Here is a 24970-nt window from a genome sequence, read left to right on the forward strand (position 1 = left end):
AACTAAAGGAAAACCACTAGAACACTTTAACTTCTCCCTGAAGGGCAGTAAGGCCAGGGGCTACTCAGCAGGGGACAGGGGAGTAGTATAAAGTAGGGTGTGTCTGCTGTTGAGAAGTTTAGGAACCAACTGGGGAAACAGCCACATGCTAAAGAGCATTACCACCAGTCATAATCAGGTACATAATGAGGAACTTGGCTGAGGTCAGGTATATAGGTGTAGACTCAAGTGGTTAGGAAAAGCTTCAAGGAACAGGTAGATCCTGAATGGGTCTTGAGGGATGGTAAGATTTACACAGTCGGATGATGGCATGCTGCACATGAACAGGCAAGGAAGGCCTCAAGGCAGAATTCAGCAGCCAGATTCCTCCTCTGAAGACAGGTCCATCTGTCCATGGTGCTTTCTCTTCTCTCAGAACACTAATGTTCTTTAAAGACAATTAGATGTTCTTTAAAAACTGGATCAGTGACCAGGTCAGTTTGTGAAAGATGTGCTAAAATGCTGAAGTTTCTTTTCTATAGTACTTTTCGGAGCTTTTAACATACCAATGTACACTGTGAAATCTCTGAGGGGGTGAAACAATATGCAATGCTTCTCAACCTTACTGGCCCCAAAACCCTTTTAAAGTAATGCCTGCTAATACACCTTGGTTCACAGAACACAGTTCAGAAAGTGCTACTTGGTGGTACTGAATCCCACCTGAAGAGGTAGGCTCTGCAGTCAGCCTAGGTTTGAACTCTAGTTGTTACCCATGAGGTCAACTGACCTTGGGCAAGGTATTTAACTTCTCAAAGCCACAAATTTCCTCAACTGTAAAATGTCAGAAGATTAAGTTAAGAATGTAAACATACCTAGGTGTTCAATAAAGTTACTCATTAATATTTGATGCTCAATTATCAGACTAGAATTTGGCTCCCCACATGGGTGGGGAGTACTGAGCTGACCTGTTGTATTAGTACATAAGTATAAATAAATGCATAATGTCTGTATGTATTTAAGATATAGGCCAGGCACAGTGGCTCACACCTGTAATCCCAGCACTTTGGGAGGCCGAGGCAGGTGGATCACGAGGTCAAGAGAAGGAGACCATCCTGGCCAACATGGTGAATCCTCGTCTCTACTAAAAATACAAAAATCAGCTGGGCATAGAGGTACGCGCCTGTAGTCCCAGCTACTCAGGAGTCTGAGGCAGAAGAATCTCTTGAACTCGGGAGGTGGAGGTTGCAGTGAGCCAAGATCACACCAGCCTGGCACACAGAGTGAGACTCCATCTCAAAAAAAAAAAAAAAAGATGCAAAGACATAGAAAGGAAGAGCCCTATCACGACATAGTGAAATAAGTATTGTCCAATTATGCAATGACTAAAAGAAACGGTATTAGCTAGAGGAGCCAAGATGGCCGAATAGGAACAGCTCTGGAGTGCAGTTCCCAGCCAGAACAACGCAGAGGGTAAGTAATCACCCCATTTCTAAACAAGTTTTCACTGCCCCCAGACCAGGAGATTCCCGGGCCAAAAAGTGCCATGAGTTTCCAGCATGGCTGTTTCAGCCAGTGCTGCAGGTTGGCGCACAGAAACTCACACAAACCTGGGGGGTCATTTCAACTGGCACCTGGAAAACCTGGGAGACAGAGCCGCCCATTCAACTGAAAGGGAGGGGGCTGAGACAGGGAGCCAGGATATCTGGCTCGGAGGGTACAACCCCCACAAAACAAGCAATCTGAAATGGTCTGAATTGAGAGTTTTGCAGCAAGCGCAGCTGGAATGTGGATGGTCCAGGTGGTGGGGGGGGGCATCTGCCACTACCAAGTCAGTTCGCCAATACCGAGGCAGTTCTAACTGTACCTCTGTAAACAACACCTCAAGGAAGTTCACATAGTAGGTGGGCTGAGCTCATGGCAGCTCAGCAACGCCTCTGCTGGCAGACTGTGACTAGACTATCTCCGTGCTGGGCAGGGCATCTATGAAAAAAGGCAAGAGCATGTCAGGAACATATAAATAAAGCCCGACCTTCCTAGGACAGAGCACCTGGGAAAAGAGGTGGTTATGAGTTCTGCTGCAGCAGACATAAATGTACCTGCCCAGCAGCTCTGCATGGAACAATGGAGCTCCCAGTACAGCACTTGAGCTCCTAAAGGGACAGATTGTCTCCTCAAGCAGCTCCCCTACCTGCATATACCCAAAGAGACATCTCATAAAGGAGAGCTCTGGCCGACATCTGGCAGGTACCCTTCTGGGACGAAGATAACAGAAGAAGGAATTGGCAGCAACCCTTAGTGTTCTGCAGCCCCCACAAGTGATCCCCAGGCAAGCAGGGTCTGGAGTGGACCTCCAGCACTTCTGCAACAGAGGGGCCTGACTGTTAAAAGGAAAACTAAGAAACAGAAAGAAATAGCTTCAACCATCAACAAAAAGGACGTCCACTCAGAGACTCCATCCGAAAGTCACCAACTACAAAGACTACAGGTAGATAAAGCCACGAAGATTGGAAGAAACCAGCACAAAAAGGATGAAAACACCAAAAACCAGAACACCTCTCCTCCTCCAAGGGACCACAACTCCTCACCAGCTAGGGAACAAAGCTGCATGGAGAATGAATCTGATGAATTGACAGAAACAAGCTTCAGAAGGTGGGTAATAACAAACTTCTCAGAGCTAAAAGAACATGTGCTAAACCAATGCAAATAAACTAAGACCCTTAAAAAACGGTTAGATGAAATGCTAACTAGAATAAACAGCTTAGAGAAGAATGTAAATGATTTGATGGAGCTGAAAAACACAGTATGAGAACATTGCAAAGCAAACACAAGTTTCAATAGCTGAATCGACCAAGCAGAAGAAAGGACATCAGAGACTGAAGATCAACTCAATGAAATAAAATGAGAAGGCAAGATTAGAGAAAAAAGAATGAAAAGAAATGAACAAAGCATCCAAGAAATACAGGATTATGTGAAAAGACCTAATTTATGTTTGATAGGTGTACCTGAATGTGACAGGGAGATGAATCCAAGCTGGAAAACACCCTTCAGGATATTATTCAGGAGAACTTCCTCAACCTAGCAAGGTAGGCCACAATTTAAGTCCAGGAAATACAGAAGAACACCACAAAGATATTCCTCAAGAAGAGCAACCCCAAGGCACATAATTGTCAGATTCACCAGGGTGGAAATGCTAAGGGCAGCCAGAGAGAAAGGTCAGGTTACCCACAAAGGGAAGCCCATCAGACTCATAGCGGATCTCTCGGCAGAAACCCTACAAGCCAGAAGAGTGGGGGCCAATATTCAACATCCTTAAACAAAAGAACTTTCAACATAGAATTTCATATCCAGCCAAACTAAGCTTCGTAACTGAAGGAGAACTAAAATCCTTTACAGAAAAGCAATTGTTGAGAGATTTCGTCACCACCAGGCCTGCCTTACAAGAGCTCCTGAAAGAAGCACTAAACAAGGAAAGGAACAACCAGTACCAACCACTCCAAAAACGTACCAAATGGTAATGACCATCAACACAATGAAGAAAATGAGTCAACTAACGGGCAAAACATCTAGCTAGCATCAAAATGGCAAGATCAAATTCACACAAAACAATATTAACCTTAAATGTAAATGGACTAAATGCCCCAATCAAAAGACACAGACTGGCGAATTGGATAAAAAGTCAAGACCCATCTGTGTGCTGTATTCAGGAAATGCATCTCACGTGCAAGGACACATAAAGGCTAAAGATAAAGGGATAGATGAAGATTTATCAAACAAATGGAGAGCAAAAAAAAAGCAGGAATTGCAATCCTAGTCTCTGATAAAATGGATCTTTAAACAAAGATCAAAAGAGACAAAGAAGGACGTTACATAATGGTAAAAGGATCAATGCAACAAGAAGAGCTAACGATCCTAAATATGTACACGCCCAATACAGGAGCACCCAGATACATAAAGCAAGTTCTTAACGACCTACAAAGACACTTAGACTCCCATACAATAATAGTGGGAGACTTTAACACTCTAGTGTCAATATTAGACAGAGCAACGCGACAGAAAATTAACAAGGATATCCAGGACTTGAACTCAGATCTGGACCAAGCAAACCTAATAGACATTTACAGAACTCTCCACCCCAAATCCACAGAATATACATTCTTCTCAGCACCACATTGTTCCTACTCTAAAATCGACCACATAATTGGAAGTAAATCACTCCTCAGCAAATGCAAAAGAACAGAAATCATAACAAACAGCATCTCAGACCACAGGGCAATCAAATTAGAACTCAGGATTAAGAAACTAACTCAGAACCGCACAACTTCATGGAAACTGAACAACTGGCTCCTGAATGTTAACTGGATAAACAATGAAATGAAGGCAGAAATGAAGATGTTCTTTGAAACCAATGAAAATGAAGACACAACGTACTAGAATCTCTGGGACACATTTAAACCAGTGTCTAGAGGGAAATTTATAGCAATAAATGCCCACATAAGAAGCAAGGAAAGACCTAAAATCAACACCCTATCGTCAAAATTGAAAGAGCTAGAGGGGCAAGATAAAAAAACAACCTCAAAAGCTAGCAGAAGACAAGAAATAACTAAGAGCAGAGCAGAACTGAATCAGATAGAGACACAAAAAACCCTTCAAAAAAATCAATAAATCCAGGAGCTGGTTTTTTGAAAAGATTGACAAAGTAGACAGACCGCTAGCCAGATTAATAAAAAAGAAAAGGCAGAAGAATCAAATAGATGCAATAAAAAATGATAAAGGGGATATCACCACTGATCCCACAGAAATACAAGCTACCATCAGAGATTACTACAAACAATGTTATGCACATAAACCAGTAAACATGGAAGAAATGGATAAATTCCTGGACACTTACACCCTCCCAAGCCTAAACCAGGAAGAAGTTGAAACCTTGAACAGACCAATAACAAGGGCTGAAGTTGAGGCAGCAATTAATAGCCTACCAACCAAAAAAAGCCCAGGTCCAGATGGGTTCACAGCTGAATTCTACCAGACATATAAAGAGGAGCTGGTACCATTCCTTCTGAAACTATTCCAAATAATACAAAAAGAGGGAATCCTTATGAGACTAACATTATCTTGATACTGAAACCCAGCAGAGACTCAACAAAAAAAGAAAATTTCAGGCCAATATCCATAATGAACATGGATGCAAAAATCTTCAATAAAATATTGGCAAACCAATTGCAATATCACATCAAAAAGCTTATCCATCACGATCAAGTAGGCTTCATCCCAGGGATGCAAGGCTGGTTCAACATATGCAAGTCTATAAACATAATCATCACATAAACAGAACCAAAGACAAAAACTACATGATTATCTCAACAGATGCAGAGAAAGCCTTCGATAAAATTCAACAGCTCTATATGCTAAAAGCTCTCAATAAACTAGGTATCGAAGGAACATATTTCAAAATAATAAAAGCTATTTATGACAAACCTACAGCCAATATCATACTGAATGGGTAAAAACTGGAAGCATTCCCTTTGAAATTTGGCACTAGACAAGGATGCCATCTCTCACCACTCCTATTCAATATAGTATTGGAAGTTTTAGCCAGAGCAATTAGGCAAGAAAAAGAAATAAAGGGTATTCAAATAGGAAAGGAAGAAGTCAAATTGTCTCTATTTGCAGATGACATGATTGTATATTTAAAAGACTGCATCATCTCAGCCCAAAAGCTCCTTAAACTGATAAGCAACTTCAGCAAAGTCTCAGGATACAAAATCAATGTGCAGAAATCACAAGCATTCCTATACATCAATAACAGACTAACAGAGAGCCAAAGCATGAGCAAACTCCCATTCACAATTGCTACAAGAGAATAAAATACCTAGGAATACAACTAACAAAGGATGTAAAGGATCTCTTCAAGGAGAACTACAAACCACTGCTCAATGAAATAAGAGAGGACACAAACAGATGGAGAAACATTCCGTACTCGTGGTTAGGAAGAATCAGTATCATGAAAATGGCCATACTGCCCAAAATAATTTACAGATTCAACACTATCCCCATCAAGCTACCAATGACCTTCTTCACAGAACTGGAAAAAACCACCTTAAACTTTATATGGAACCAAAAGAGAGCCCACATAGCCAAGACAATCCTAAGCAAAAAGAACAACACTGGAGGCATCAAGCTACCTGACTTCAAACTATACTACAAGGCTACAGTAATCAAAACAGCTTGGTAGTGGTACCAAAACAGAGATACAGACCAATGGAACAGAACAGAGGCCTCGGAGGCAACACCACACGTCTACAACCATCTGATCTTTGACAAACCTGACAAAAACAAGCAATGGGGAAAGGATTCCCTGTTTAATAAATGATGTTGGGATAATTGGCTAGCCATGTGCAGAAAGCAGAAACTGAACCCCTTCCTGACACCTTACACTGAACATAAGACCTATCACCATGAAAACCCTAGAAGAAAACCTAGGCAAAACCATTGAGAACATAGGCACAGACAAGGACTTCATGACTAAAACACCAAAAGCATTGGCAACAAAAGCCAAAATGTACCCTAGAACCCAATGTATTAATAATTAAAAAAAAGAAAGAGTATTGTTTTACCTTTTAAACATTCATAATATGAAGAAAAATGAGAAAATCCTGGAGTGGCTAAGTTGCATCAGGAGAAAAAAAGAGAAATGATGCTTCACAACACAGAGACTACAGGAGTAACAGTAATAAACAAAATTAAGAAACCAATGTTTTTACTAAACCTCATATATAACCCCATGGCAGTGACTTAAATTTCTTAATACTAACTCACTACGCAGAGGTTTAAAAGCTTTAGAGTGCTTTACAGTCCACAATTTTAAGTTATGAACTATGTTGGGGAAAAGAATAGGGAAGACATAGTGAAATAAGTAACTTCCACAAAACATTTGCTCTTCCAGTTTTATTCTCCCTCGGATGGCTTCTGTTTTTCTTCATTTAATTGCTCTTTTTGCCAGAAAGCACCCAATGTTTAAGCAATCTTAATAAACCATCTTATAAAATTCAAAATCATGCCTTGGCTTTTTTCCAAGGGCAGGTGAAAAAATTTTGCAAATGTGGTGTATATGACAATTTCAGATCTCTAATTCCCAGCACACAGGTTTTTTTTTTCCTCTAATGTCCTCTTTCCTTAAACCATCTTAGTATTAAAATGACCAGATGATAAAAAAATTTAAAAATCTATATATATCCTAAAAACAATAAAAATATTCCTACAGTGAAATTAAAAAAGCAATCCACAGAGTTTATGTATACTGTGGACCATGTCTACGTATAGCACATATATTTAGTCAAGAAATACACCAAATACCTGATGATAATTATCTTTGGGTAGGATGCGTCATAGATAATTTTGTTTCTTACTTGCTTTCACTTTTTAATACTACCTACAATGAACATACATTCTTTTTTTCTTAATGTAAATGTATTTTAAAAGTAAATAAATAAGGCCGGGCGCAGTGGCACATGCCTGTATCCCAGCACTTTGGGAGGCCGAGACAGGTGGATTGCCTGAGCTTAGGAGTTCACAACCAGCCTGGGCAACACAGTGAAACCCCATCTCTACTAAAATACAAAAAACAAAAATTATCCTGGCACGGTGGCAGTTGCCTGTAGTCCCAGCTACTTAGGAGGCTGAGGCAAGAGAATTGCTTGCACCTGGAAGGCGGAGGTTTCAGTGAGCCGAGATCGCGACACTGCACTCCAGCCTAGGTGACAGAACAAGACTCTGTCTTAAAAAAAAAAAAAAAAAAAGTAAGTAAGTAAATAACAATATTTTCCTCTTTCCCCATATGAGAACACTGGTTCACTGAAGGATATAACTTTTAAGACAAAAGTCTAAAAGTCCAGGAGAAAAAACAGTATTCAGCCCTCCTTCACTTATAATTCAAAATAATGAATTCATAGCAAGTTTACAGAACTTAAGTATTTTCACTCTTTTAGCACTCTTGAAACTATGTACAAATTATGGTGCTCATCCAAGAAGAAGGAACAGAAGGAAGGAAAAACAGTATGTGCAAAAGTACAAGTTAAACCCCGCCATAGAAGCTCTGATACAGTTTCCTAAAGGAATCACAAGAACATTGCTATAGAGCTGATTTTACGTCTACTTTACAGATGAGGAAAAAGGAAGCTCCCAGAAAGTAAATCACTTGGCCAAGGTCACTAAAGCTATTAACAGTGATTGCACCAGCATTTTACCCCATGTCAGAGTCCATGTGTACTTTTACTATATAATGATGTTCAGCTTTATTTTTAATCCACCAGCTGCCACCTTGTCCTTGGGGTGCTATATGTTACACAGTAAGGAAAATTACACATCAATATAATTTCTCTAGAAAACTTAGTATTCATAGGGATTAATATTCATGGTTATCGACTGTTTTTAAAAAGAAAAAGCATATATGTGGTTTAGACCCCCCTCATCCTTCCTATTCCCCGAAACCCAAGACAAATGATTGGCTTAAGCCATGACCTTATACTATATACCCGGCCCCTCCTCCTTTTAGGTGGCACACACTTATCTTATCCCTACAACTTAAAGCTCATTCTCCTTGCCCTATGCCCAAGCTCTTGTAAGGAATACCATAATCAAGTTGAATGTAATTTCCCTAGGAATCTTTTGAATTATTAAGGATGTGTTTGGGTTTTTCCAAATCTCAGTAAGACAGTGACAAGAAAGCATCACTAGGACAGCAGCTTATCCCAAAAGTATGAGATTGCTAAATCTCTTGAACCTAAATAATGCTTATTTCTTTCTTTCTTGACTAGCACACGGTTCACAGAAACTGTAGGCTATACGATGTATACAAGGAAATTAAAAAAAAAAAAAAACACTTTCCCAGCAGCACCGATTTAACCCCCACTACTTCCTAGTAACTAGCTACAATACAAACTTTGGAATTTAGTATTCCTAAACTATAGGTCTTTTTTGCTTGTGCTAAATATCTACTACATTTTAATTCATTATACCGCCCAGGACAGGAAGCATTTAAGCAGTATTATAGAATCAGAAATGCAGTACATGTATTATTTTAAGAATAAGGGATTTCTCTCAATCAAGTATTATAGTAATCGAAACCCTAAATTATACTAGCTTCTTTTCCACAAAAGGAATTTTTCCACTTTTTTGTTGTTGTTGTTGTTGAGAATCACTGATCTTCTTCACTCCCAATAGTAAGTTAAGCATCTAAGAGACATTGTCCTTTCAAGATTCCAGGTGGCACCCAGTGCACCATTTACTCTGTACACATACTTAATATGTGCTGTTCATGCTGCTACACACTTTCACAACACCATAAAGAGAATTCAACAAACCTGAGTCTTCTCTGGGCAAGGCAAAGGTGACTTCCAACTGATAACAAGCAAACTGACACAAACCAAATTTCTCAAGCATTTGGCTTCATGACAAACCTGTTAAAGCATGGTGATTTCTGTTTTGCTTTTTTACTTTTTTGGGTGTCAGTCATCTGTTACCAATGTATTTTTAAATGTACATATGTAAAATCCTAAATAAACAGAAACGTCAGTACTGGTTCATGGATTTAGGAAATTAAGTAAATCAATTTGTATCTAAATGGAAAGAAGGCACTGTATATATTCTGATCTTTTTTTACCACTTAAATATGGTTATCATGTAAAACTGTGGCAAGTGGCACAATGCTCATAGTCAGCTGACAAGAAGTAATGGAGATGGAGTGAAGCAGATTGAAACATTAGTGTTCAACTTCCAGAATATTAGTATCTCAAAGTACCAAAAACGGTGTTCTAAATCAGTTATTTTGACATTATCAAGAAGATGTTCCATTTAGTAATTTAAATTTGATTTGATTTTCATCACTGCATATATAAGGCAGTTTTAAATTAAGCCCACCTCAACCCAGGAAAATTTGCAGTCCTTTGACAGGAAGGAACATTGTGCGAGAAAACCAAATCCTAACCTTTCTCCCATTCCTACTCAATCACTGGTCTTTAACTTTCATCATTCATCCCTCTCAAGACCTGTGGTATTTCAGAGGATATAACAGCCTCTTAATGTAGCTTTTTGTTTTGTTTTAAGTACAGCATTCAAAGTAGTGGTAGGGGGTGCAAAGAGATGACACAAAGAACACTTTTTTTTAAAGGTCCATTATTACTAATTTTAAAAATGAAATTTTCTCATTATCACTGGCTCAAGAGTTAAAGGTTTGGTTATCTTTAAAAAGTATCAGGTACACAGAGAAAAAGCTGTGTGTGTGTGTGTGTGTGTGTGTGTGTGTGTGTGTGTGTGTATTATGGGGAACCTGTTAGCCTCATTATTCAAAGATTTGGTTATCTTTAATTTAAAAGAATCAGGTACACAGAGAAAAAGCAGTGTGAGTGTGTGTGTGTGTGTGTGTGTGTGTGTGTGTATTATGAGTAACCTGCCAGCCTCATCATTCAAAAGCTTTAGTTATCTTTAATTTAAAAGAATCAGGTACATAGAGAAAAAACTGTGTGTGTGTGTGTATGTGTGTGTATTTGTATTATGACTAACGTGCTAGCTTCATCATTCAAAGGTTTCAAAGGTTTGGTTATCTTTAATTTAAAAGAATCAAGTACATAGAGAAAAAGCTGTGTGGGGGAGGGAGGTGTGGTGTGTGGTGTGTGTATTATGAGTAACCTGCTATCCTGATCATTCAGAGGCAACACGCTGCGTGCCCAAATGGCAGGTTTACTTTTTCTAGCTACCCACAGTCAATAAAATATACAAGTGATGACATTTTTAACCTTAAAACAATCATTCTGACATTTAGTACCCACTGGAACCCAAAGAAACTGACCAATGAATCACTCAAATTCCAGGTCTCATAATCAGAGAAAGGAATCCTCTGTCCCAAGGGAGAAAAAAATAGATTGTAGTTATTTTTATAAAAAATTAAAGGAATAGTAGGAAAAGTATCTCAATTCACTAGAAAACAAAATACTGAACAAATGTATATTACTTTTGCTGTTACCTTAAGTTTTCTAATTTTCTATATTTAAAAAATTCTATTCCTTAACTGACACATACAACTTCCTTTTAGCTCTTTCTGCATTTATCAGCCCTTATAAATCATTACACAAGACATGTTACTTTTAAACATAAGTACTGTCACTTAAGCTAAAGAAGTAGATGCAAATAAGAATGTTTCAAGCCATTTATTTATCTTTAGGAAGCAATTTTTGCCAACATATAAGAAAGATTTTAATATTTACTTTTATCTTAGTGTTACCAGGTAACAGTGTGGCAGTCAGGGATGATAACTGCTTCTTACGAAACATGATTTTACCACTGTGAAACTATTTTTTAGACTGGCTGTGACTTGCCTTCCATTTAGTCATAGTGTATAGGCTGATCAAACAAGAGTGGCTGTACTCTTCCTGCAGTCATAATTAATGAAAAGAAAGATGAAGCCACATTCATTAAAACCTTCCTCAGATTTTCAAATAGGACACTGGGAAAAATAATCTGAGAATGACCATGCAGTATATATGTATTCTGACCGACACCTGGATGATACCAACATTTCCTTTCTCAGGCTAAGTAAACAGCAGGACCTGGGAAAAGGCAGTATTTTCAGCTCTATTATGTTTGTAGGTTGATTCCACTCTTCAAAATTTTCAAAATTAACAACTGTGCTTTCACGTACCCTACATTTATTTTAAAATAGAAGTGTTACATGTGCCATGATTTAGAGTCTAAATGTTAGCTACAAGAAGAGGAATAGGGTTATCTTAATTTCATACAGAAAATGTATTTCTTTAAAATGCCAAGGTATTTAAAAATCATCCTCTTTTAGTAAATTTTTAGAATAGAGACTTTTAGAAAATTATTTATTTTTTTCTACTACCATGATCTCCCTGGATGTAAGCAAATTTATTTTCATTGATCACTAAAATTGAAACATTCTCCTTCAGCCTCCTCTGACAAATTTGACAATTTCCTCTTCGAATTTCCTCTGAGACAATCACACAGGGAGCAACAGTTAATGAAACTGCAGGCCTCTATATCCCCATTCTAGCAATCTTTTGCTTAAATGTTCAAATATAATTATGTATTTTAAGTAATCAAAATTTCCAATCTTGACAGTGATCTTTTAGTTTAAGAACATCTACCATAGTAGAAAAATCTGCATGTTTAAAGTAATAAGATTTCAGTCATTTTTATTCCATTACTCTAAAAAGCACTTTGTAGTCATTTATTCTGTACCATAATTGAGAGCTTATTTGCCAAAAATCGAATGGATTTTTTAATTCATTTTAAATCATCCTGGCATGAACTAGCAGATTTTTGAACAGGGGTGTTTAAACACTTTCCTTCAAAAGAAAATGTAAAACTCTGCGAAAACAGATTGTAAAGGTAACACTAAGATTTACACAGCACACCTTGCTGTATTAGAGATTAAAAGATTAAATCTGTTGAATTAGATAAATTTTAAGAAACGCAATGATCAAATTCTCTAATAAAAATTGCATGGCAAAATACTGAACTTCCAGAATAAAACTACCTGGGAAGGGTAAAGATTTAAGTCTTCTCAAGTAAGCATAATTAAAACCTATATCCAGTAAGACAAACATTTTAGAAAATGCCTAAGACAAGTTTTGAAATGGCTATGCAAAGTATACTTTTGATTTCCAGGTACACAGTATTTTATTAACAAAGAACTGGCCTGGTGCAGTGGCTCACACCTGTAATCCTAGCACTTTGGGAGGCTGATGCAGATGGATCACCTGAGGTCAGAAGTTCGAGACAAGCCTGACCAATATGGTGAAACCCCGTTTCTACTAAAAATACAAAAATTAGCCAAGCATGATAGTGGGCATTGTAATCCCAGCTACTCAGGAGGCTGAGGCAGGAGAATAGCTTGAACCCGGGAGGCAGAGGTTGCAGTGAGTCAAGATAGAGCCATGGCACTCTAGCCTAGGCAACAAGAGTGAAACTCCATCTCAAAAAACCAAGGGTGCCACTTGTAGAACAAGTTAGGCATTTGCACAGTTGTAAAAGCCACTTGCAAACCTTGCTTACATTAAAGAGTATCTTATCAGGTTTGGTTTGTTTGTTTTTTAAGCGACATGCTTGCAAACCTTGCTTACATTAAAGAGTATCTTATCAGGTTTGGTTTGTTTGTTTTTTAAGCGACATGGTCTTGCTATGTTGCCCAGGCTCCTAGCCTCAAGCAGTCCTCCAACCTCAGGCTCCCAAAATGCTAGGATTATAGGCTTGAGCCACCACATCCAGCTGGTGTTTCTATTAAAAGGAAAACCAAAAGTCAAAGGAGAATTATTAATACACACAATTTAATAAATAGAAATGCTGACATACCCAACTTCAAGTAAGAGTGAACTCCCTCCAAAAAAGTTTTGGCAGTTTCTCAGTTACTGCCTATTTAAGATATACTTACGTAATAAATAATACCAATTCTTTTTATAAGATACCACACAGTTTTCATAGGAAGCATAGCTTTACCAGTGAATACATAGTTTTCATAGTAAACAACTATGCATATAAAATAATTTCACAAAGGTAACTACAAATGGTAAAATTACACTTAAGCCAGATACTTATTAAGCATGTTAAGTTTACTACCGAAGACAGCAGCATACCGCTTGAGGCTCAGATATAGTCCTAAACCCAGGGAATTGGTAAAAATTAAAATTAAAAAATGACTAGGTCATCCACTCTATTCTCATACAGAATGGTTCCCAATAGTATGTGACTTAATTTTAATTTATCCAGTTTAAAATATTCTTGGTAATAACAGATTCCTATTGCTTTGCTTAGAAACCTACTAGCAGACTAGTTTGTATTAATATAATACTGCAGTTAATTGTACCTTCTAGATTTGGGAAACCAGGCTGCTCTGCACCAATTCTATAAACCTAATTAGATAATGTAAAGTTAATTTTTTCCTCAAGTTTCAGTGTACCAGTTCTTGTATTCAGTGAAGTGAATCAAGTCTCCCTGTTGGCATGTTTAAATGCTTCTCGGGAGCGATGCTTAAAAACGATAAAAAAAAAAAAAAAAAAAAAACTGCTATGAAGGCTGGGGAGCCCAGAAGGGAATTTATAATAGTGCAGAAATGAGAACGTTTCACATTTGGAAATATTCAGGATTCTTAGAAAATGAAACAACTAAAAGTCAGCTCTTCCCTCTCCAAAAAGATGTAGGCCCTGGGTGACTGCAGTTCAAGTCGTCTCATTCATTGTTGCTTTCGGGACCACAGGGCTGAACTAGAATTAAAAGGTAAACCTCATTTTTAAAAACTAAGAGTATTGAAATGCTGAGCATACAGTTTTGCTATTCTGTTTTTTAATACACTTCAGTCTAATTAATGTACTAAAAACTGAAAATTGCCTAATGTTCTCAGAAGAAAATTTCTTTTCCAACTTTAAGTATAAATTACTTTTCTAGTCACAGCTTTTCAAATCACTGGGTTTCAGACTTGAGTAAAAAAATGACTAATATGTGTTGTAATATCTAGCTTATATAGTATTATACAGTATCACAACTAAAATATGTATACATAGGTGTACACACACACACACACACACACACAGAGTTGTGGGTAGGGAGAGGTTGAAAGGCACATAGTTATGGTAGCCCAGATATACCCAAAAATGGGTTAAGTTCCTCTTTGATAGTTACAGTTCTTTAATAAAACTTCTACTCTATTGGTATTTTCCCATAGTGAAGATGACCATTCATGACCTGAACTTCTTTATCATCTAGGCCAGTTTTCCTGGGCCATAATATTTACTGATGCCAATGACGATGCTGTTACAGTCCCTCTCTAGGGCAAAGTATTACTGGTTCGCTTCGCAGGCAGGTAATGCTTTCACAGCCACTTGCTTCAGCTTTCATTCTAATCAGTCCTCAAATATTGTAACACTTGCATTTGTTGATGGCCCTGCCCTTAAAAGAATTATTTTTGCTCACGGTCAGGCAATAGTGTCTAAGTCATTTTACTTCCATCTATGCCTTCTTCCTCTCTCCCCACTAACCTCCTATAGCCTAAAAGAAGGCATTTTCCATGTTTCTTGCTTCCTACACACATTTTTCTCCTCCATCCACACAGACTCCTTTAACATACTAATCAGCTCCCTGAGCTTCAGATACCATCCTCTGGCCAATGAAATGCATCCACTTCTGATTCCATTCTGAGCTCCATCTACTTGGTTAGACACTTTCACTCGACTGACCTGTGGTCTATAAAATACTCTATGCCCAAATCACATTTTTCATTTTGCAGCCCCCAAATCTATATAACGTCTAGACTAGTACTCCTCAAAGCAGGATCACTGGACCAGCAGCAACAGCATCCCCAGGGAACTAGTTAGAAATGCAAATTACCTGCCCTACCCTAAGTCTACTCAATCAGAAATTCTGGGCATGTGGCTCAGTAATCTGTTTTCTCACACCCTCTAGGTGATTCTGAAGCCTACAGAAGTTTGAGAGCCAGTGCTTTGGACAGTTGTATTCCTCCTAAAGACATCAACATCCTTCCTTTCCTTTACCATCAAGAATGATTCCTCCTCCCACTGGGCAATTCTATTATACTTCCATCATCTCTCCCTCTGTATTCAGTTTCTAGGGCCTTCTCCATAGTTTACGCTTCATTATATCCTTCAGACATAATTCTCTCGTCACTGAAAGCTAGCTTGCACTGTTTCCAGATTATTCCTTACAGCCCAGCTCTGACATTCAAAGTCTTTCATGGCTCAGATTCTATTTATCTAAGGTCCTCTATTCCATTCCTCTCCACCCAATTTTCCAGCCATGTAGTCCCCAGGATTGGTCACAGTCATTTACACTGTTGCACACAGTCTCCTCTGTCCTCATCCCTCCAACATGTCTTTTTACAACACAAGCTCTCGGACAGCATCTAGCCCCATACATTAGACGCTGCTTTCTCTGTAATCCCACAGGGCACGGTGGACTTAACTAACACAGTTTTGTTTTACCCACCACAACTGTTTACTTGTGCATCTGGCCCACACACAAACTGTGGCCAAAATGGGTTATTACTCATTTTGTTTATCCAGGAACATACATTTTAAGCGAGACACCCATATAACTTACCATCCAACTTAGGAAACTTCTGAGAGTGAAAGGATAATAATGGCTAATGGGCAGCAAATGTAAACTAAAACAAATAATCACCCAAATAACAGACCACAGGAGCCACACATCCCCATCATCTGAGTCCTGACTACATCTTCAAGCAATTCAGAACTGTACTCCCTCCAAACTCAACAAACTCCAGACATACTGGCTTCAAACCTACCCTTCCACCCCATTCTCTTTTTTAAAAAAATTTTTTTTGAAATGGAGTCTCGTTCTGTTGCTTAGGCTGGAGTGTGGTAGTGCAAGCTCCACTTACTACAACCTCTGCCTCCTGGCTTCAAGCAATTCTCTTGTCTCAGCCTCTTGAGTAGCTGGGATTACAGACGTCCACACCTGGCTAATTTTTGTTTTTAGTAGAGATGGGGTTTCACCATCTTGGCCAGGCTGGTCTCAACCTCCTGTCCTCAAATGATCTGCCTGCCTAGGCCTCCCAAAGTGCTGGTATTGAAAGCGTGAGCCACCATACCTGGCTTCCCATTCTCTTTCATATTACCATGTACAGATGGCTCCTCAACATACCAGGGTTATACCCTGCAACAAACCCATTGTAAACCTGAAGAATTGTAAGACGACTTAAGTCCAGATGCTCTCATACATGTGACAGGATTACACACAGATAAACCCATCAAAAAGTCAAAAATCATAAGCTGAATCATGGTAAGTCGGGGGCCATCTGTATTGTCTTCAGTGTTTATCTGAAATTATCCTGCTAGTGTCTACATATCCACCTTTCAATGTAGTCCATGTGTACTTGCCTGTGTTGTTAAAAACTGTAGTGCAAAATCAGAGAACACAGCTCTGAAGTTAGAATACCTCAGAGTGAATCCTGGCTCTACAATTAAGTGAATGACCTTGGACAAAGACTTCACCTCTCTATACCACACCAGTCTCATCTATAAAGTGGGGATTCCATCAAACTTGCAATAGAAGGTGGTTGTTACAAATAAACAACAAAATACATGTAGAATATTTATTTGGCCCAAAGTAAGGATTCAATATATGTAAACTATTATTGTTGTTGTTATTACCGAAATCCTTAATTTAGCTACTTTTCAGATTGTACATTCATTCTTCAGGAATGAGAATCGAAATTCAAAATATGAACAAAGACAATTATCTAGTTTGAAGCTGAATAATCATGATCATTTTCCTGCATTCAATAGCTACTCAAATCTTGCTGACCAACTTTTTTAATAACTCATTAGAATTTCCACATATTCTGTTTACAGATGGCTCAAGCTCAGAATTTTGCTTTTCATTCATGATGCATTATTTTCTCTCTTCCTGTTTCTCCAATTTACTATTGTCTGATATAACATAGTTTATACAGAAACCCAAATCATATTCCCACATGTTATCTCCCATCCCATGCAACCAGCCTAAATCACAAAACAGACTGCTGTTCAACAGTTTCCATTCTCTCTTTACTAATAATTGTACACTCCCCAAAAGGCTATTTTAAGCCTTCTCCATCTACTGGTTTGACTATTGACGAAACATATCCTTGGGACAGTTCTTATATTACTTCTTTATATTGCTACCAGATTAAGGAATAGCTCTCCCCCACCCTCAACTAGATTGTAAAAGCAGTAACTTCCACTTCAGGTGTTCTCAGTGTTCTTCATGGGGTCTTAGGGAGGGGAGGATGAAGAGAGGGGCAGGGGCAAGGAGGTGGTAACAGGGCTGATGCCTGACCTCACAGAGACCACTGGATGGGAAATGTTTCCACAGAAGTGATAAATACAGCAATTCTTAGGAATTCACCAAACATTTCCAGAATGTTCAGACCTATGTGGGAGACATAAATGCATGTACTTTAGTTTGTATGAAAAACATTTAATATGTGCCTTCCATAAAATCAGCACCAGGAAAGATGAAGGAAATAATGAACAGGAAACGTGAACCCTGCCTTCAAAGGGCACATAGTCAGTGGTTGGAAACCTTGTTTGGTTTAGAGGACACTTTAGGAAACATGAAAGCTTCTGATTATCAACCTAGAAAAAAAATGCAGATGCATGCAAAAGTTCGAATTAATTTCATGAAGTCTATAAACCCTAGATTTCTCACACCTGGTGATGTGAGAGTTTTATCATTTTTATGTGTGGGGGAGAAGGGGGACGGTAGATTGAAAACAGCAAAGAAAACAAAAACCAATCTTAAGGCGTGTAGCCTGGGAAACAGAACAGTGACCACTTAAGACACCACACTTTCACTAAGTGATAGCTCCATCCCTAATAGTATAAATGGAGCTTCCATTTGAAATACAATCTCATGTTCAAGGGCAGAGTTTTTCAGGTTACAACTGATCATCACTGAGATAAAATGGCTTTGGAAGGTGGAACTTCACTGTCAGGGTAATCAGTTCAGACACTAATCTTCATTTAAGCTCTATTCCTTTCAAACCTGTTAGCTTATCTATCACATAAAACCTCTTGGCCTAGTAGTTCCTGAATTAGTCCTACTACATACACCCTGAACCTAAGTGGCATTAATGACTTCACTAAAGTTGCATTGGGTATCCAGAGAGTCATTAGTTTACACACAGCTTCTCAGCAGTACTGAATGTTTTAATGCAACGGTCCCCAATCCTGGGTCATGGACAGATATCAGTCCATGGCCTGTTAGGAATCAGGCCGCACAGCAGGAGGTGAGTAGCAGGCTGGCAAGCAAGCATTACTGCCTGAGCACGGCCTCCTGTCAGATCAGTGGTGCCACTAGATTCTCACTGGAGCATGAACCCTATTGTGAACTGTCTGCAAGGGATCTGGGTTGCACGCTCCTTAGGAGAATCTCACATCTAATTATCTGAGGTGGAACAGTTTCATCCCAAAACTATCCCCCACCCAACTCAACCCCCACCCCCAGTCTGTGGAATAATTGTCTTCCATAAAACTGGTCCCTGGTGCTAAAAAGGTGGGGGACTGCTGTTTAAATGGATCTGTCAACATTTCCTTTAAAAACCTTTATTTTCAGAGGCTTATGAGTCAACTGTAGACAGTCACTCAGGGCTAAAACCTGAGATAAATGGTGTCAGTCTGAGACATATTATAATTCATTTAATTAAAGGAACTTTCTGTGCTTTGCAAGTCTAAACAGATAATCTTAAGAAATGCTAACCTTAAAATATCCAGAGGTCAAAGACTAAAAAAAAAGGCTTCCCATAATAATAAAATACAAGAAGGTATACATTTTGCCTTCAGAACTTTCCATAATGGAACAAATAATCTATCATCCGAGGCCTCCTGACACCTTCGCTATCACATCCAATAGCCAAATCCTGATGCCTTTGCATCTTTAGGAGCTCTTGAATCAATTTACTTTTTTCTATCTCTACCAGTTCTGGTGGGGGTTGTAATTCTTCAGGTGGGACATGTGTTTGCTCCTACCAATACAAGCAAACACATGTCCCACCTAAATAATTATAACCCCCACCAGGACTCCTGCTACCTGTTCTATAGACAAATACATACTTTCTGTAGGCAGTCAGAGTGATCTTTTCAAAACACAAATCCACTCTCCTGTACTTAAAATCCTTCAGTGCCTTCTCACTGCACTTAAGATCTATCCTTAGCATGGTCTATATGACTCATGCTTTCCTGTGTAGCATCTTTCTACTTCTCTTCTCAGTCTCCATGATACAATATTTATCTCTTAGTTTCTCACTATTTCACCCATGCTACCTCCTGCCTCAGGACCTCTGCACAAATGCTCCTTCTCAAGAATGTTCCCACCCACTTCCAGATTAACTACTCTTCTTGAAATGTTCAGATTTCACCTCAAAAGTCATCTGAGTAGGCAGCTAAGCAGACACGAGCAGGGCAGGAAAGCCCCTCTTCTCCGCCCCCAACCAGGAATGTCAGGTGGTCATCAAGTGATGATCAGGCAGTTATTAAACTGTCTGAAATATACTTGGTGGCAGCCAACACCATGGAAAGGCAATCTCCCAAAAGATAGAAAACACCTGAAGCTGGTGATCAACAGGTTCCTGGTAAGATCTCAGGAGCTGGGTGAGTGGGCTCCAGCATGTGCCCTAATAGGCAAAATGGCAGCTTTTAACTGGTATATGACCTTCCTCTAGGAAGGCTCAACTGGTAAGAGAAAAATGCCTCAAGTGAGCATGAGTACAACTGCAGTGAACCCACTGCATGGAGCCCCTCCTCACTGCTGGCAGGCCTCTGCAATTGCAGACAGACCACCCCAAAGGAAGAATCAGGGGAAAGAAATGCAAACCCTGGAATCAGGCCAATGTATAAAACCCTAAGTCCAGGATCAGATGAGGTACCTGGATTTCTCAAATCACCCACATGGCCCTCTTCAATGTGTATTTTACTCCCTTCCATTCTCGCTCTAAAGCTTTTTAATAAACTCTCACCCCTGCTCAAAAACTTGCCTCAGTTTCTCACTCTGCCTCATGCCCCTCTAATAAATTCTTTCTTACAAGGAGGTAAGAATCGAGTTGCTTCAGACCTGTATGGATTTGGTACTGCTAACGGGCATTTCTTCAGGTAAGGCTTTCATGACCAGATTCCTCCATTTTCTTGTGCCCTATGATTTTCACTATGAAAGCATGTAGCACAATTTTTATGTATATCTTTTTGGAGGTTTGATTACTGTGTGGTTTTTACAAGATCCATGAGATTAAGGACAAGTATTTTCTTAACAACTAGTACCATGCCTGGTACATAATAGGCACTTGATGTTTAAATAAATCAATATTTAAAATCACAAAAGAGAATATAATCGAAAACATAAGGTCATTTTTCACATCATTCACCTCAGAGAAAGGGCAAGAGGCCTAGAGACGGAAGGAAATAAGAAACATGTTTCTTTTGTCTTCACTCCACAGGTGGGCAGACCTCAAACCAGGAAATAGCACAGATGTGGAAGGACCATCTCAAGTCATCTAGGCTATAACAGACTTTAGCGTCTGAAATATGCATAGTTCAAGACAAAAAGTGGCACAGAGCAGATGGAGCCACAAGTACAAGCTTGCTGGAGTAGAGGCAGAACCCAGATCTAGTAAACTGGATAGTTCAGGCCATTTAAAGGGATGCAAAAAAGTCCGTATGTAGATCAGCATTAAGAAGCAGAGATTTCACAATGGGTGGAATATTTGCAATAATCACCTAAGTAAAAGAACCACAAGGGGGAGGAGAAACTCAGGAGTCAGAATCCTCCCTACAGGATTTGTCCTTCTAGCACTGTATCTTAAAAGCTTCCTATGTTAGTCTTTATTAAAGGGAAACAATAATCCCTTATTTATGCTCTCATTATTCATAAACTACACTTTAAATTGCTTACATTACTATTTACCTGAGAAGCCAATAAAATGGTCTTTCTTGCTCTTCCGATATGCAAGCATTCTTCTTAATGTTAATTATGTTAAGTCTTTAAAATCTAGATTTTGTCTTTGATAAATGATAGAAATTACACTGGATCCACTGAGAAACTTTATTAAGTATACTGAAACAACAAAAAAAAATCAAGATATCATCACCATGTAGTATTGAAATGGGCATATGGCCCACCCTTTATTTGCACTAATAAAACATTCAAGTGATGCTGCTGTTCCACCACCTTTCAAAGACCATCTGAAGGGCGGGACATTCTGAACCTAGTTTTGCCAGTTTTTCGTCAGTTTCTCTCCCAGAAAACAGGGGGTTAAACATTTCCAGCTGCATCTAAAAAGCCATCTGATGACTTAAAACAAATACCCTCAATTGCAATTTTCAGTTATCCTTTGTCAATAAGTCATATCGAGAGGAAAATCATAAAAAGGTCATCATCACTCCATGAGCTGAGAAGCTTAAAACCGCAAACGTACTGAAAAGGAAAATTGATACTTTTCATTATCATCAATTCAGATTACTTAGATGGGAATCCATCCCAGATATTACAAAGGGATTCCACTGCTATAGATTTCAAATACTGAAACTTACAGATTACATCTAATCTCATGATATAGGCAAAGAGCTGATAATGGGATCTCCTCCTAGGATTCTTACTCTTGAAAGGACGCCACAAGCCCTTCTGCCCAACTTCCTGACGCTAACTTTCCAGAAGGAAAGTTGATAAACATGACAGAGAAGCAATGCTGATCACATTTGCAAAAAGCACTTGACAACAGAGAGAGCGACTCGACTCCTCCTGCAGCCTCGCCACCTCGGCTGTCGTGAGCCCCTCACGCCCTCTCCTACCCCCCATGCCCAGGGATGAGGAAGCAGCGGGCGCAACGGCTCATCCAGGGGAAAGCAGGTCAGGGTGCGGGCGAGGCCGCTGCGCTCCACCAGCTGCCGGGTCAGTGAAGCTGCAGTGGCCACGGCCACTTCCCCGCGCGGCGCGGCTCCTGGTAACTAATGTTCCGAGGCGCCTGACTAAACCCTCCAAATCCAGGGAATGTCAGCGCTCACACTCGCGCCCTGGGCGGCAGACAAATGCGTCCCTGAGGAGCCGCTGCCAACTCCGCGCCTGCGCTCCCCTCGGCGTCGGCCTGAGGTAGCCGGCAGCAGCCGGCGCGGGGCGGCCAGGCGCCGACACAAGTTAGTTTTCCGGCCGGAGCAGCCCTGCCGCAGCCCGGGAAGAGGAACTGCTCCTCTCCCCCCGACAGCGCCCCAGCGCCGCCAGAGCAGGGGCTTCCCCAGGCGCGGAGTCAGGGACGGAGAACTGGGGGCAGCCGGCGGGGCGGGGACGCCCCTCCGCCATCTCCCGCCAACAGCCCCTCCCTCGTCCAGGGACGCGAGGGGGACGCGCGGTCCGGGCGAGGCCTCGGCGGCTCCTCGCACCCCGGCTCCCCGCCGCCGGAGTTGAGGGGGAGGCGCGCTCTCCGTAAGAGCCGGAGGCGGGGCGCCATCGCCCTCCCACTCCCGGGCGGGCGGGCAGGGGGAGCCCGGTGCTGCTAACACCCCCAGACGGGAGGCGTCGGGAGGGGAGGCTGGATCGAGGGGCCTGGTCCACAGGACCGGCGGTGGCGGCAGCGGCATCTCGCCTTCTTCAGGCCTGTACGCGCCACAGGCCGCAGCCTGGACCAACCCCGCGTCCCCCGGCTACGAGTGCGGCGGTCCCGGCCCCCAAGAGTGGGACGCCGGGCGGCCGCGGCCCCCAAGACCCGGCTCTCCGCCCGTAGTCCCGGCAGGGAGAGCGATCATTCGAGCCGCTGCCGCCGCAGCGCGAGTGTCGGCAGCGGAGCCCGGGGCGGGGAAGAGCCGATGAAGGGGCGGCGAGGGGGCGGGCCGCCGGCGGCCAGGGGGACGCGGTGCGCTGGGCTCGGTGCCCCCTCGGCCCGCGCTTCGCCAGCACCACCTGCAGAGTCGCGGTGCCCACGCTGTGCCGCGACCCCCGCCGCCCCCTGCTCCCGCCACACGCGGGCAAACAAAACAAGTTGCAGGTCGCTGCCGCCGGAGGGGGCCGGGCGGTTCACTCACCCTCATCCTGCTCAGCGGGCTCGGGTCGTCCGGCCGCGGGGTCAGGGAAGACCAGAGGACCACTAGCCCCAGGAAGCTTCCCACCACCAGCAAACTGCGTAAGATGAACCCAATCTTCAGCCTCATCTTCCTCCGGCGGCGAGAGACTCACAGCCCGGCGCAGCCGCCGCCACCGCTCTCCCCTCCCTCCTTCCCCCTCCTCCGGCTCTCCTCCTCCTCCTCTTCCCCCCACCCCTACCGCTACGGCTGCCGCCCTCTCCGCTGCCTGCCCTTTCCAGCTCCAGATCCGGAACTCCCCTCGTCTCTACCTTCCCCTGAGCTCTTCCCTCCGCCCCTCTCGTAGCCCCCTCCCCTCCGGCGGCCACCGCAGAGCTCCGACCGACCCGGGCGCCTCGCTCTTCCTGGCAGCTTTCCTTTCTACCTGCCCCCTTCCAGATCCGCAGTCTCTGCTCTCCGCGCGAGCCCCCTTCACAGCCCCCCTGCTACCTTGCAACTAACTTGCGCTTTCCCCAGGTCTGGTCTTTAGCCTTTGCCCTGCAGCTCAGCTCCTTAAAGCCTTCAGATTCCCAAACTTTTATTGCAATTATGGACCACAACTCCGTCCCTAACGCCTTTGCCCCCGGGAACCCCTGACGTGCCGCCCCCTCCGGCGGACTTGGAGCGGCTCTTGGCTGCACCTCTTCCCCTAGACCCACTGCCCTGAGCCCCCTACCGAGAGGCTTGCAGGAAGCCAACCAGGAAGTGGGACTACCGCTGCTGCTGCTGCAGCAGCAGCTCCACGTGGCTGATTTATAGCTGAAGGTTTTTTTTTTCCTTATTGATTGTTCTTGCTTTTTCACACGGCTCCTTAAGGTGGTGGATTTGTAACCGAAAGGCCCAGGTGAGATGTGCAAATATCACTGGATTGGAGGAGCTCACTTGGAAAGCCAGTATTTCTTTCTCTTGAGCTAAAGAAAAGAAAGGCGTTCGTCTTATGCCAATAAGCAATACCAACCTTGTTCACGGGCTGGTGAGTTTCAAATCCGAGGACCACGGATTTCAGGTTTTTAAAACAATTCCACCCTCATTGCCTCCTTCAGACCTGATTTTTGCCACTTGATTTCTGCTTTTCAAACGCCTTTTCTGTCTATGTTACCTAAATTACAAAGGAAAGGATATTGGCAAATGTTTAGCCAAATTCCCCGCCTTAAGGAAATAATTTTTCTGCCCATATCTCCCAATAAAGATGCCTATGACTTTATACCAGAGTGTATGTAATTACATTATCAGTGTACTATATCCTAAACTGCTAATTTAAATCGAACAAAACGTTTTAAGATTTTATCTAGAGTTTTGTTTTTGTTTGTTTGATTTTGAGGCAAAGTCTGGCTCTGTCGCAGAGACTGGAGTGGAGTGGAGTGGTG

The 24970-nt window shown here is 41.5% G+C and overlaps 1 protein-coding gene across 2 annotated transcripts in view; it reads right to left on the reverse strand.

Moving 5' to 3' along the window:
• Positions 1–23783, reverse strand: part of GALNT7 (polypeptide N-acetylgalactosaminyltransferase 7) — a 153568-nt gene extending 129785 nt beyond the window's left edge. For both annotated transcript variants that reach the window (XM_012454671.3, XM_012454672.3), the window contains exon 1: positions 23568–23783. In XM_012454671.3, the coding sequence (XP_012310094.1) occupies positions 23568–23693 (126 nt within the window). In that variant the 5' untranslated portion in view covers positions 23694–23783. The remainder of the gene's footprint in view (positions 1–23567) is intronic.
• Positions 23784–24970: the final 1187 nt, after the last annotated feature.

The sequence above is a fragment of the Aotus nancymaae genome, unplaced genomic scaffold (genome assembly GCF_030222135.1).
Source record: "Aotus nancymaae isolate 86718 unplaced genomic scaffold, 86718_ANA_hifiasm-v0.15.2.pri h1tg000115l, whole genome shotgun sequence".
Taxonomy (NCBI): Eukaryota; Metazoa; Chordata; class Mammalia; order Primates; family Aotidae; genus Aotus; species Aotus nancymaae.